At 37.2% G+C, this 15,047-nt stretch overlaps 2 protein-coding genes and 1 long non-coding RNA gene across 6 annotated transcripts in view; all 3 read right to left on the bottom strand.

Annotated features, from left to right (window-relative positions):
• The window catches only part of LOC130567537 (uncharacterized), a 199,246-nt gene that overhangs the window by 52,253 nt on the left and 131,946 nt on the right, over positions 1 to 15,047 (bottom strand). The window lies entirely within an intron of this gene.
• LOC130567532 (solute carrier family 66 member 2) overlaps positions 1 to 15,047 on the bottom strand; it is a 53,533-nt gene that overhangs the window by 23,779 nt on the left and 14,707 nt on the right. For all 3 annotated transcript variants that reach the window (XM_057355722.1, XM_057355721.1, XM_057355720.1), the window contains one exon: positions 8,153 to 8,369. In XM_057355722.1, the coding sequence (XP_057211705.1) occupies positions 8,153 to 8,369 (217 nt within the window). The remainder of the gene's footprint in view (positions 1 to 8,152; positions 8,370 to 15,047) is intronic.
• Positions 2,214 to 15,047, bottom strand: part of LOC130567531 (uncharacterized) — a 31,796-nt gene continuing 18,962 nt past the window's right edge. Inside the window, exon 2 of the mRNA XM_057355719.1 lies at positions 2,214 to 5,223. The gene's annotated coding sequence lies outside the window, so the exon portion shown is untranslated. The remainder of the gene's footprint in view (positions 5,224 to 15,047) is intronic.

The following is a 15,047-nucleotide window of genomic DNA, read 5'->3' on the forward strand; positions in this document are numbered from 1 at the left end:
AAGTATCTATATCTGATTCCCGTAGCTTAGCAATAGTATTTCATAAACCAGCTGAGCAGGATGTCTGAGAAGCAAACATCAGGGAGTGAATGGCATTGCGCCACCCCATTTCATTTTCCATGCTGCTCTGTACACTAGACCACTGCAGGGTTTCAGATGAAAAAAAAAGCTTTGAAAGTAATCCCAACGATATTGTTCTCTGTTTCGGGCTTAATGTACATAGTGGATCCTGTTAACATGCTATTTAGCATCTTACAGGAAGCTGGCCAGCACACGTAGAGACCACAAGCTGGTTGTGTTATGGCTCATAACTTCTACATTAATAATACGCTGCACTAAAAGCTACTTTGGAAATGTATTTTCGAAACGATTCAGATCATAAAAAACTTTGCCTCAAGTATATACATTTTCAGAAAAGCATAAACAGTTTTCATTGTTAAATGTCACTTGGAAAATGTAGGGGGGGAATCAGCAAAACATCATTACTAAAGTACTATAATTTTTGTTTGACTCTCAATAAGCATAAATAAGAGATTATTAAAAATGATTGAGAAATTAGGGGAGAATAGGGAAATAATACCACTGTGCAGTATATATTTTTGGTAACACTTCACTTAAAGCCTTTACGTATAACACTGGGTTCACACCAAACGCGAATTAAGCGTTTTTCTCGAGTAAATTACATACAAAGTCAATGCAAAGACGCATTTAGAACTCGAATGATCTGAACCGGGTGACGCAATTGCTGCGAACGTGCGTCAATCTCGTCTTCCGCGAAGGTTGAAAATATTTGTCAGATCGCGTAACTCATGCAAAAATAACGAACTTTTCCCGAGAGTAATAAAGAGCGTGGAACGCGATTGTTCACGTTTGGTGTGAACCCAGCATAATGCATTATAAAGGGTTATTAAAGGGTATGATGCGTTATAATTGTTCATTATGTGTGTAATATATTAAATGTTGTTGTAAAGAATTATAACCAAATTAAAAATGCAAAGTGTAACAATGAATTGATAAGTGTTATAATGAACTAGTTACAATTATTCATGAGACATTACAATGCATTAAAAGGTGAATTACAAGGCATGATTAATACATTAAAACTACTTGTATGCCCTCAATGCTTATCGTGGTGATGAGATTTATAGCAGATTATCATCACTAAATGGCTGGTTGTCTGAGTGGTGCCTGCAGAATGATATAGTTTTTATAAATAACTGGAAGAGTTTTGAGGGCAGACCTGACCTGTTGAAACGAGATGGTCTCCATCCCTCCTGGGCTGGGATTTCCATCCTGTCTAGAAATATGGCAAAAAGTCTTAATGCTAATGCTAAAACTTGACTCGCTGGGGCCCAGGTCAGGGAGCAGACAGTATGGCTTAACCAACTGTCTGCTTGCCGTCTCACGTCGCAGAATACACAAAATGTACAACATGTAGTAATCCGTTCTCCCAAACATCACAAAATAGAGACTGTGTCTGTCCCCCGGATTAGCAAACATAAAATAATGCGTAAACCTCTTGAAAGTAATTTAATAAACGTTAAACAAACTAAACATGAACAAAATACAGATAATCAACTGTTACGACTCGGATTGCTAAATATTAGATCTCTCTCTAATAAAGCACTTTTTGTTAACGATATGATAACAGATCATAAAATAGACATGCTCTGTTTGACAGAAACATGGCTAAAACCAGATGATTATATTGCTTTAAATGAATCTGTCCCCCAAGATTATTATTATAAACACGAGCCTCGTCTAAAAGGCAGAGGGGGAGGTGTCGCAGCACTTTACAATAACTCTCTTAGCATTTCCCAGAAGTCGAACTCTAAATATAATTCTTTTGAAGTCATGGTTCTTCATGTTTCAACACCTAATACTAAAGATAAAACACTTTTTAAATTGATTCTAGCTATTGTATATAGGCCTCCAGGGCACCACACAGATTTTATTAAAGAATTTGGTGGGTTCTTATCAGAACTAGTACTGGCCGCAGATAGACTCCTTGTCGTTGGTGACTTTAACATCCACGTAGATAACGTTACAGATGCCTTAGGAATGGCTTTCAAAGACACTCTTAACTCCATGGGCATTAGTCAACATGTGTCAGGACCCACTCACCTTCGTAATCATACTTTAGATTTAATACTGTCTTACGGTATAAATGTGGACGACGTTAAAATCCTTCAGCAGAGTGAAGACATTTCGGATCATTATCTGGTATTATGTTTGCTTCACTGGCCTACGGCTACAAATAAAACTCATTGTTACAAATATGGTAGAACAATAACTTCAACTACCAAAGATGCGTTTCTCGATAATCTGCCCGAATTGTCTCAAATCATGAGAAATAACGTTGAAGATCTTGACATTACCACTGAAAATTTTAATTCCACCTTCTCGGTAACGCTAGACAAAGTTGCTCCACTACGTTTAAAGAAGATTAAAAATGGCAGCCCCACACCGTGGTATAATGAACACACTCAGGCTCTAAAGAAAGCGGCCCGAAAAATGGAGCGCAACTTTAAGAAAACTAAATTAGAGGTATTTCGTACAGCATGGAAGGATAGTATTCGAAAATACAGGAAAGCCCTAATAACTTCTAGATCCGCCTACTTTTCATCACTAATAGAAGAAAACCAGCACAATCCTAGGTTTTTATTTAACACGGTGGCTAAATTAACAAAAAATAAATCGTCAGTGACTTCTGATCCTGTATATCAGCATAGCAGTGATGAATTTATGAACTACTTCACATATAAAATCCAAGATATTAGAGAAAAAATTATAACAATGCAATCAGAAGTGAAACCCGCTGAACAAACTAACTACAGCGCCCTTAAGGAGAAAATGCAATTATTTTATACCGTAGATCAAGATGAGCTGTCTAAAATTATTAGATCATCTAAATCAACAACATGCATACTAGACCCTATACCTACAAATCTACTGAAAGAGATGCTCCCAGAAATTATAGATCCTCTTCTTGGTATTATTAACTCATCTCTGACATTAGGACATGTGCCTAAAGCATATAAGGTGGCTGTTATAAGGCCCCTTGTCAAAAAACCCCAACTCGACCCTAGAGAACTAAGGAACTACAGGCCTATATCGAATCTACCTTTCATATCTAAAGTTCTGGAAAAAGTAGTTTCAACTCAATTATGCTCCTTCCTCCAAAGGAATGACATCAATGAAGAATTCCAGTCTGGATTTAGAGCATGTCACAGTACAGAGACTGCTTTGATCAGAGTTACAAATGATCTGCTATTGGCGTCTGACCGAGGTTGTATCTCGTTATTGGTGCTGCTAGACCTTAGTGCTGCATTCGATACCATTGACCACAGCACACTCCTACATAGACTCGAAAATTATGTCGGCATTAAGGGAATAGCTTTGAAATGGTTTAAATCTTATTTATCCGACCGTTTTCAATTTGTAGCAATAAACAATGAGGTGTCACGCAAATCGCAAGTCCAGTACGGTGTACCACAGGGCTCAGTCTTAGGGCCTCTGCTCTTCGCATTATACATGCTACCTCTAGGAGATATAATAAAGCGACACGGAGTTAGCTTTCACTGTTATGCTGATGATACTCAACTTTATATTTCCTCGAAGCCTCATGAAACACAGCAGTTCCATCGAATAATGGAATGCATAGTCGATATAAAAAACTGGATGAGTAACAACTTTTTATTACTGAACTCGGACAAAACGGAAGTGTTACTTATTGGACCGAAAACTGCTATAAGTAACAACCAAGAATACTGTTTAACTATTGACGGATGTTCCATAAAACCCTCGTCGTCAGCAAAGAATCTTGGCGTTCTATTCGATAGTAATCTGTCATTTGAGAGCCACGTCGCCAACACCTGTAAAATTGCGTTTTTCCATCTTAAGAATATATCTAAACTACGTCATATGCTGTCAATGTCAGATGCAGAGAAGTTAATTCATGCATTCATGACATCAAGACTAGACTACTGTAATGCACTGTTAGGTGGTTGCCCTGCAGGCTTATTACAAAAACTCCAATTGGTCCAAAACGCGGCAGCTCGAGTTCTTACACGTACAAAAAAGTATGAACATATTAGCCCGGTTCTGTCAACCTTGCACTGGTTACCTATAAAGCATCGCGTTAACTTTAAAATCTTGCTTATTACCTATAAAGCCTTACATGGTTTAGCTCCTCAGTACTTGAATGAACTCCTTTTGTATTACAGTCCTTCACGTGCATTACGCTCTCAGGCGTCCTGTCAGTTGGTAATACCTAGAATTTCAAAATCAAGTGCAGGTGGTAGATCCTTTTCCTATCTAGCGCCTAAACTTTGGAATAGTCTTCCCTGCACTGTCCGGGAGGCAGACACACTCTGTCAGTTTAAATCTAGACTAAAGACGCATCTTTTTAATCTTGCATACACTACTCTTCCATAATATAAATCTTCAGAGGGTTTAGGCTGCATTAGTTAGATCAACCGGAACCAAAAACACAACTGATGTACTTGTTGCATCAAAGAGTACAGAACAGTACTCTACTCTCAGCCAGTCTTGTCTCATTGTTCCAAGGTTACCACAGCGAGCAGGATGCAGTTCATGGCCTGACCTGATGGTAGAGCGGAGAATGGGAAGTGGGGACCTGACAAGAGCTGAGATGATAGAGCTGGATAAAGAAGGACGCGGTCTCTTGACATGTCTTCACCACAAAATTTCAAATGCTATTAGATTATTAATGATAATCTTAAACTATAATTTATTTTATTATTAAGTTTATTTATTTTATTTAGCCTTGTTGTGCAAGTTCTCTGGAGCTTGTGCAGAGGCAGCAGCTTTTGCCAGAGGGGAACTGGAATCCCCTGGTTGGGCCTGGGTTCTCCTGAGGTTTTTTTTCTCGATTAGAGTTTTGGGTTCCTCGCCACCGTTTGCATACTGTTTTTGCACTATCTGCCTGACCGGGGGGGCTGCTTTAGAATCTTAAAGTTTTACTTAATTAATATTGCATATAGGAATTTATTATCTGTTATATTTGACCTGTGCTTCTCTCTCCTTTATCCTAAATGTGTGCTCTCACTGAGCGTGTGTGTGTGTGCGTACTTGTCTGTGTACGTACGTGTGTGTGTGTGTGTGTGTCTGTGTCTCTGTGTCTGTGTGCGTTGGTGCGTGTGCGTGTTGTGTGTGTGGAGTGTTTTGTGTGTGGGTGTGTCTGTCTTCTGTGTTTTCAACCTTTTCTTGTTTTTGCAGGTACAACTTTGATTGTTTTGCTTGTAGTCAATGTGTCTCATGTACAGCTGCTTTGTAACAATGAAAATTGTAAAAGCGCTATATAAATAAAGTTGAGTTGAGTTGAGTTGTATAATGCATTATACAAATATGCTTTAAGTACTGTCTATGTACCATGGCAAAACTTTATAAAGATACTATGTATGTAACATTCCACTGACAGAAGACGATATCACAGATGATCAGGTGAATAGAGAATGTATTTAATAAATAAAAATGGGAACAGGAACCAAACAGGGTAATCCACAAAACAAGGTAATCCAATGAGCAAAACATCCATGGAACAAGGTAAAACAAAACCCATCACATTATGTTAATACTGGACAATGAACAATGGGCAAAGGAGAGTACATATAGTGTCCGGATGATGGGGTGCAGTTGTGAAAATCAATGATCTCTGATGAGGGACAGGTGCAGGCAAAAACAAGGAGGGACAGGTGAGGGAGCGTGGCAAAAGAACATCCTTGGGGCAACAACGGGGAAAACAGGACTAGGGACCAACGGGAGTGTCACAATGCAAATGAACACATGGCAGGGCATGATTCAGTACCGCATGCTATATTCCATGCTTTTTACCATGACTGCACCACTAGTGTTTTAACATCAGAGGTGGACAGTAACGAAGTAAATTTACCTGAGTACTGTACTTAAGTACACTTTTTGAGTATCTGTACTTTACTTGAGTATTATTTTTTCTGAGTACTTGTACTTTAACTTCACTACATTTGAAAGACAAATATCATACTTTTTACTCCACTACATTTATAAAAAGGTCCAAAAGTAGAAAATGGTTTCTATGCAGCTGGGTTTCCTGTGTGCTCAATTTATCTGGCTTGCGATCTGCCAGGACCTTTTACTGTTGCCAAGTATTTCAGTTTTTCTAAGCTCTCGGTTTTCCGGCAAGCTTTGAATGGCCATTTGGCGGATTTTTTTTTTTACGCAAATCTGGCAACTCTGGGATCTTCCCGCTAAACTAATGTAAACGTAGGCGCTGCTACACCATTGATAGCGCTCTAAAAAGGCAAATAGAACAATAAAAGACGAAAAAGGCACACGTTAAAGTGTGGTGTAAACATCTGTGAGTTACGATCAGTCAAAGATCGTAGAAACATTGTCATGAAAATGATCGACACAATGGCTAAATGGTAAATAAGCATCACATACACCTTGAGCTACGCGTGCGTGTTAACTTCTGATCTGCTGCTATATCATTTAAAGCGATTTGGAAAATGAATGATGTTTTTACTGAAGTAACTATAGTTGAAGTATTCCTGTATATCTGTATAAAAACAATAGAATCCTGCCCAAAATACAACAGAAAATGTAATGTATTTAATGGTTATAATGTGAATTGTACTATGGATACTTGTTGTCTACTTGTATGTGATGGATTCTATTGATGGGATGGTAAATCCTATTGGAATAAAACCCAAAACACACTACAAAGAGGAATTTAATTTAAAAATCTCATTCTAATTAATAAATTCATTGTTTTTTTCAGCAGGGATGGTATTTGCAGTAAAACCACAGTATCCACAGATTTAACATTTTCTATATATAGGAACCATACTCCAATTAATAATCTTTAGTAAAACCACAGCAACTAAAAATACCATACTAGCTATAGTTTATGTTTGTAGTTAAATTATGGAAATACAAATGGTAATAAATCCAACAAACACATGGCTTCTACACTTGACTATTTACAAGAACCTTACTACTTACTGGTAAATTGCTGCTAAAACTGGTAAAAGGAATATACAAAATAAAAAAACACTGCTCATTAATACATATAGGACTAGGTGGCTAATGAGGATAATTAGGCTAACTGGATTATATCTAAACTAAACATATATGTGCTAAACATATAAATCTCTTAAAGGAGTTGCTCACTGCAAAATTTGCCTCCATTGACTTTCCATAGTAGGAATAAAAATGACTATGGAAAGTCAATGGGGGCAAATTTTGAAGTGAACTACTCCTTTAATACTTAGCTCTGTACACTGTGATAGGCTATTTGAGACCAATTTTCTTTTGTTGCACTTATGCTTTTTGTTGTCCTTATGTTGTTCAAATTGCTTCCATTGTTTCCCTTATCTGTAAGTCGCTTTGGATAAAAGCGTCTGCTAAATGACTAAATGTAAGTGTTAATACAACTGATACTGTGAGCTACTCCGTGTATTCAGTAGGTTGCTTCAGGGACATAAGTTATACGACAATAAAACAATGCACAACTGACATAAAGGAAATTTACTTTTAATACTTAAGTACGTTTAAAAGCACGTACTTCTGTACTTTTACTTAAGTAAGAATCTGTCTTTACAACTTTTACTTGTAGTGGAGTAATATTTGACCAGAAGTATCTGTACTTTCACTCAAGTAAGGAAGTTGTGTACTTCGTCCACCTCTGGTTTTTTCACAGTGTTAGCCAATCAGGTTTNTTATGTTGTTCAAATTGCTTCCATTGTTTCCCTCATCTGTAAGTCGCTTTGGATAAAAGCGTCTGCTAAATGACTAAATGTAAGTGTTAATACAACCGATACTGTGAGCTACTCAGTGTATTCAGTAGGTTGCTTCAGGGGCATAAGGTATACGACAATAAAACAATGCACAACTGACATAAAGGAAATTTACTTTTAATACTTGAGTACTTTTAAAAGCACGTACTTCTGTACTTTTACTTAAGTAAGAATCTGTCTTTACAACTTTTACTTGTAGTGGAGTAATATTTGACCAGTAGTATCTGTACTTTCACTCAAGTAAGGAAGTTGTGTACTTCGTCCACCTCTGTTTAACATACATTCGTAACATGTAAATACTGTGGAAAACAAATAAGGCAATTACACATATACTGCATATCAAAATTACTAACCTCATGCCTTCAGTGGATTTATTTTGGTAGTTGCAGTACAGTTGTGGAGTTCCCAACATGGCCTCCGTGAATACGGCCAGGAAACCCAGAGACTCTATGAACAGAACAGAGTCCAGCAGCAGATATGTCACGTAGGTGACCAGCACCGTGAAGGCTAGAACACACTGCAGGTAATCCATGAAACGACTCCAAGACCAGAAGTAATTCCAGTCAAAGTCTGGGATGCAGAAAAAGACAATAAGTATTCAAAGCAAATTATGGCCATTTATCATCTTCTGTTTAAGATGGTCAACTTCATTAAGTTTATTTAAAAATGTTTTTTAAGTTTTGATCTTTAATAGTTAGTATATTTTCAACCTAGTATTTCAAAAGGATGATTTGGTTTCCCAGATGAATCCCAATTAATTGAGGTAGTTAACTTCACATTTCTCCTTTGTACAATTAGTTTTTTAAACACTGAATACTTGACGCATACTGTATGCTTGAATCATGTTCTAGATCGGTACATTAGTACGAATGGAAGGTTGGATGATATTGTTAGACAGCAAAATTCAGACATTATACAATTCCCAACACAGGAACTGTTACACAACCTTTTCCATCATCATCCAGTTCCCAGAAAACAGGAAACTGAGGAGGGTTAATTCTGACCGAATTCAGACCCAAAAGTATTATTTTTCTGTTCTAGTATGGATGAGCCTGTAGGTTGAATATCTACCCGTCCACCGGTAAAGAAGGGCTGGTCAAATGAAAAGGGCACCTGGAGGTTCAACATCAGTTATTCTCTTGAAATCCTGCTCTGTTTAAAAGCAGCAGTGGAAATGTCGAAACGATAAAGGACAAGCAGGGACCAAAGCCGAGGCATAAGGGCCAGGGCCACAGTGACATCAAGAGTGTCACTGCAGCATGAGGAAATGTCATGTCATGAGGGACAGAGCTGAAAGAAAAGAGGTCGACACAGATGAGTTAAGCATTGCTCTGATGATCTGGACTGAAGCTGGGAAAACTCTCAATCTTAAGTAATAAAGTGTGGGACAACTAACTCTGTTTAATTGCTTAAAAATTGCTTTGCCATATGTGCTGCCATATGTGCTTGAAAACAAGGTTATTTTAGTTTACTAAATTAAAACTTTGAAAATGTTTCTGTTTATTTGAAATCAAATAAAATATTGACCTAAAAATTATTGGAAAAACTTAACTTACAGAAAGAGAACTGAAAATGTGCCTCAAAAATGAACTGAAATGAGTTTAAAGCACTAAAATTACAATATAAACAAAAATAAAAATGAATTGATATTATATAGCAACATAAAAAAATAAAAAAATAATAATACAATGACAAAAGCATATACCAAAATTGATAAAACCATAACTAAAATGAACATAAAAACTAAAAATAAAACCTAAATTTAAATATTAATAAAACTAAATAAAACTCAAATCAAAACTATAATAACTATGATATATAGATGTTTGTGCTTTTTGGAAATAAGAAAATTAATTGATTAATGAAAATAAATGTGAAAATTTAAGAAGATAACACAACCTCTTTAATATAAAACTTTGTGTTCAACTGAAGAAAAGAAGGCATAAACATCAGCAATGGCATGAAGGCAAATAACCGATTAGATATTTTTCATTTTAAGTGATTCCTTCTTTCAAACCAGTAAGAAACCACCTAGCAACACCACAGCAATCACCAACCCAAGCACTATAGAGACATGTGTCACACAGATAACACCAGTCAGATTATGTGATACAGATGTCAATATCTATGTAGCGAGGAAGGCGGGACGAGAGCCGTGGGGCAGGAAGGCGGGGCCGGTGGCGTGAGTGATAACGAGTATCAGCTGTACGCGCACCGGTCCTGTATGCCTCACGGGGAGCTAGGGAGCATAAGAGGACGAGCGACGGGACTGCCGACGAGAGAGGACCGGGCCCGGAAATAGGTTAAGTTTGTTTATGTGTTCGTGTGGCCGGCAGTCGACCGTGAGGTGGCTGCCGGCCTGTTATTTGCTGTTTATTGTTTGTTTGTTTTTGAATTAAAGTTTTATGAGTGTTCGCCGGTTCCCGCCTCCTTCCTTCCCTACATTGAACTTTGTTACAATCTACTTTTATAGATATACAGTAGATACAAAATAAAAGAAATCAGGGCAAAATAGAAACAAAAGAGACACACCTGTAGGACCACATTTAGAAAATGCATGCAACTGTAATTCTGCTTCACATGGAGGTAAGCTGCATTACACTAATGAATGTGGCTAGCGTGGGTCTCTCAGGAAAGCAGTCATGTCATTACATCCCACACAGAGAACAGTGTGACTGTTGTGCAAATGACAACCAATGGTCATGGTCTCTGGTGGTGCCAGAGATTTCCAAACAAGTAACTGTACCACACATTGCCATGAGTCGTTTCACTTACCGCTCAAATCAACTATGAATTAATTTCCAAAATGCAAAGCTTTACAATGATAATGGCTAATGGTCAACACCTTGTCTGGATGTGCATGGTAAAAGGAAGCAAATATGAGCACATTTAAAAGAGAAATAAATTACATATTCAATAATGAAAAGGATTTATAAAGGATCTCATGTCTAACTGATTCTAAACTCATTCATTTGAGAAATTAGGTTTGAGCTTGTCAGGACAGAGAAATATTGCAAAGGTTTCACACTGTCACAAGACTGTGATTTACTGTGATTAGAGCCGTACAAAAGACTGCTTTCCTTTTGATTGTGTTTTTCAGTTCTAACATCACAGAGAAAGTCTGTCATCTTACAGATTCATATTCAAATTACAATTTGGCCCAATAAATATTTTGTTTAAAGAAAATGAAGCCTGTCTTTAGGCCTATCAAGCACAATATATGAACATATACTGTATGGTTTATTTTGTTAGGTTAGAACCTCAGCTTTCTTACTAGTCCCATAATTTTGCGTTGTTGCAAAGCAACTTTACTAGTAAGTGCTATGTATATCAAATTATGTTACTTTTAGATTGTCAACCAGCTGTCAAAGTGTTTATTTGCAGTAATACAATATGCATAGTTTTAACACGATATCAGTAATCTTGCTTAATATTATGGCCACTTTTGCTGGGTTTTTTACGATATTATAATCTGCGTATTATTTTCTCAATATCCATTACAATTAATATCACAGTTACTGACGCTGGGTTATATAAAATATTATGATGTTCGATTGTTAATGGTTAGAGACTCCTAATGGTTAGAGACTCGGACTCGTGACCAGAAGGTTGCCGGTTTGATCCTCAGGGCCGGCGGGTAACGACTGAGGTGCCCTTGAGCAAGGCACCTTACCCCTACTTGCTCCCCGGGCACTGCAGTGATAGCTGCCCACTGCTCCGGGTGTACGTGTGTTCACGACTTGCTGTGCGTGTGTTCACTACTCTCTGGATGGGTTAAATGCAGAGGTCACATTTTGGGTATGGGTCACCATACTTGACAAATAGGTCACTTCACTAATACATTAAACACATTAATTAACTTCACTAATACTTTTTTATATCACTATAAACATTAGTTAATGCATAAAAAAAACATAACACACAAATAAAAACTAAATAATATTTTGTCCTAAAAGCAACACTTTTTAAAATAACAATGTAAATTCGTATAGCTATGTATTATTTTGACTATGATCATTTTTGTAAATGGTAAAACCTGGACATGTTCCTGACAGGTGGCGTAAGATTCACCTGTAAAGGTCTGAGACGGCGCTGAAATGAAACCAGCTGTGTTAGCGGCAGGGGCGTAGTAGCTACATGGTGGCCACGGCTACCCCTGAATGGCCACCTCTGTTGTGCGAAGCAGTTTTAAGATGTTTGTCGGAGTTTACTGTGCAGATAATTTAGCGTATGCACTGAAAGTAACGCAAGAACATTACTCTCGCGTTAATATGATGTCATGACGCAAACAAATAGTTGAACAGCTGCTAACCGCTTCGTGTCAGTGTACTGTCTGTGTACCATGGAAGTTCTTCGCGAGCAGAAGGATCAGATCAGTAAATTCAGTCTTGTTTAACTGGATTTCATTCATTAATGACATTTTCGCGAAAGTTTAAGTTGGGGTACTGCAATGTTTATTTTCTATAAAAAATGCTAACTTACTGCAAATGATAGCTAGCAAATTATTTTAAAATAATGTTAGCACATGAAAGCATTGCAAATAAATTGTTTACTTTACGTTCTTTGTGTGTTTTTGACCAGCAAACTATGTGTAATGAACAATTGGTGTAAATTACAGTAGAAGTTAAAGAATTGTAATTGTAATTGTCTGTAAGGATTTTTTGGTCACCCTAATAAAATCACTGGGTCATACCTGGCCACCTCTAAAATAAAGTTCTGAGCCCCTGGTTAGCGGTCATTAAATGTTATCGCACTGTAAGACACGACTAGAAAAACATTGACTCTGGCCCGACAGAAAGCTATCTAACAGACCATCAGATGAAAATGATGTCCAGTTTATGACATTTCAACAGGATTTATTGAAGTATCGATAATTAACAACAGTGACATTTTAGATGACATTTCACAAATCAGATCTATTACTGTGCTCTTGTCTGCTTGAATGGAAGAGACGGATAACGGTGCGGGGGTGGGGGGGCGATGGATTGGGGCTTTCGTAGAGTTTGATTGAAACATTACAAAAGAGCGGATTAAAGAAAACGGATGAATGGAAGTGGTGTGACATTGAGAGACTGATTCAAGTTTAGCAAAGAAAGTTTAAAAAATTTCGTTTTTTAACATGATAAACCTGTAATCAATCACATCAACACATTTGACCAATTATCACTGTTCTCACTCAATTAGCTGCATGCAGTCTCAACAGACTTAACTTTTGAATCTCATTGGTTGTCGCGTGTCTTGTAACCACTAGAACCAATAAGATTCAAAAGATTGGTACCGCTGGGAAGCAGCGATGTTCTCAACGTTTGAATTTCATTGGTTCTCGTGGTCAGATGAAAGTCACAAAGCAAAAACAATAATGATAAAAAAAGTTAAGAGTTGTGATGTCAACTATGCATTAAAAAAATGTTTATGATGATGTTTCAGACCTCCTTAGGCTGCAGTCTTTTCTATACACCACCGCACACTGTCCTTTCACAATAAGCTCTGTAGCTCTACTATAAAAGAAAAGCTTTTGGCAGTATATTTATAGACTTCCTTCAAATGTGCCAAATGTCTCTACGAGGTCTGTCGTGGTGTACAACATGAATCTCCTCCAGTATCATGCCGAAACACAAAGAGAACACACATCACACCCTGTCTTTCACCTATCAGTGGGCACACTTGTATAAGAAATTATGGGCTGTAAATAGCCTTCCATGTGGCAGACATCACTATAGCGAACAGTATCGTCTGGAAAGGACAGATAACAACTGCAACCTATAGAGAAAGAGCAAAAACAAGTGCATCTGGGCGTAGATGCAGCGGGAGGTCTGTGGTTCTACAAGCGTGGCCGGATGCCAGACGTCATTCAGCAGACCTGAAATGGCCAGCACTGGGACCAGACTGAGACTGCATTTGGTACGGGTGTGTTTTATACAGGTAACATGCCGCCCTACAATAATCGTTTTGGACTGCTGGAACTGTTTGCCTTTTAAATTTTTAACAAGCTCTTTGGGATTTTTGGAAATCTTCAATCTGCAACACTTGTTTTAGTTATTGTATTTTTTAGTTAAATGTTTAAATAAATAGATTTTGTTATTTAATTGTCTCTCTAGTCTAGAGTAACTAATATCCTAAAAATACAATTATAAAACAGACAAACCATGCCTCTTTTAGGCCTCTTCAGCCATCAGTCAGTGCTATTTCTAGTTCAACCTTGTATATTACAACCTTATGCAGAAATCAAACTACCCATCTTGTACTGACAGAAACAATCTTGGACCAAAATGTTTTTAAATGAGTCAAAACCCTTACAACAAATTGGCCAGTACCAAAGAGAATCAAAACATTTTAAGGAAAAAAAATTTAAACATGGGAAAAAATATAAAACTTTACTCAACTCAACTTGATTTATATAGCGTTTTGTTTTTACAATTTTCATTGTTACAAAGCAGCTGTACATGAGACATATTGACTATAAGCAAAACAATTAAAGTTGTACCTGTAAAAACAAGAAAAAGGTGAAAACACAGAAAACAGACATACCCACATATACAAAACACTCCACACACACAATATGCACATGTACTAACACACATAGACATAGACACACACACACGGACGCGCAGACACACTGACGCGCACGCACACACACACGTACACAGACAAGTACGCACACACAGACACGCACACACACAGACACGCACGCACAGTGAGAGCACACATTTAAGATAAAGGAGAGAGAAGCACAGGTCAAATATAACAGACTATAAATTCCTATATGCAATATTAATTAAGTAAAACTTTAAAATTCTAATTCTACATGAATTTTAATTCTAATTACATAAATACTTCTGAATGATTTTATCCAGATGTTATAAAATGTATAGATTTTCTGTCCCTTATCACAGCCCACACTTTAGAAAATGTTCATGTAATAAAAGCAGTCTCCCTAATTTTTTAAAAATGTGTTGTGAAAAAACATATGACGACTAGTGACGAACCGTCTTTCCACCATTTCCTGTGTGTCCAGCAGCCATCTATTATGTTTTCAACCAAAACGCTGGTATATTATATTATATAAATATTAACCGTTTTACTCATAAACATATTATTTCGCTTCAGAAGACATTTATTAACCCTCTGGAGTCGTCTGGATTACGATTATGACGGATGGATGCAGTCTTTGGAGCTTCAAAACCAATGACCCCATTAAATGTCATTATACAAAGCTAGGAATATTAAAGGGATACTTCACCCAAAAAT

This window comes from Triplophysa rosa, linkage group LG16 (assembly GCF_024868665.1).
Source record: "Triplophysa rosa linkage group LG16, Trosa_1v2, whole genome shotgun sequence".
Taxonomy (NCBI): Eukaryota; Metazoa; Chordata; class Actinopteri; order Cypriniformes; family Nemacheilidae; genus Triplophysa; species Triplophysa rosa.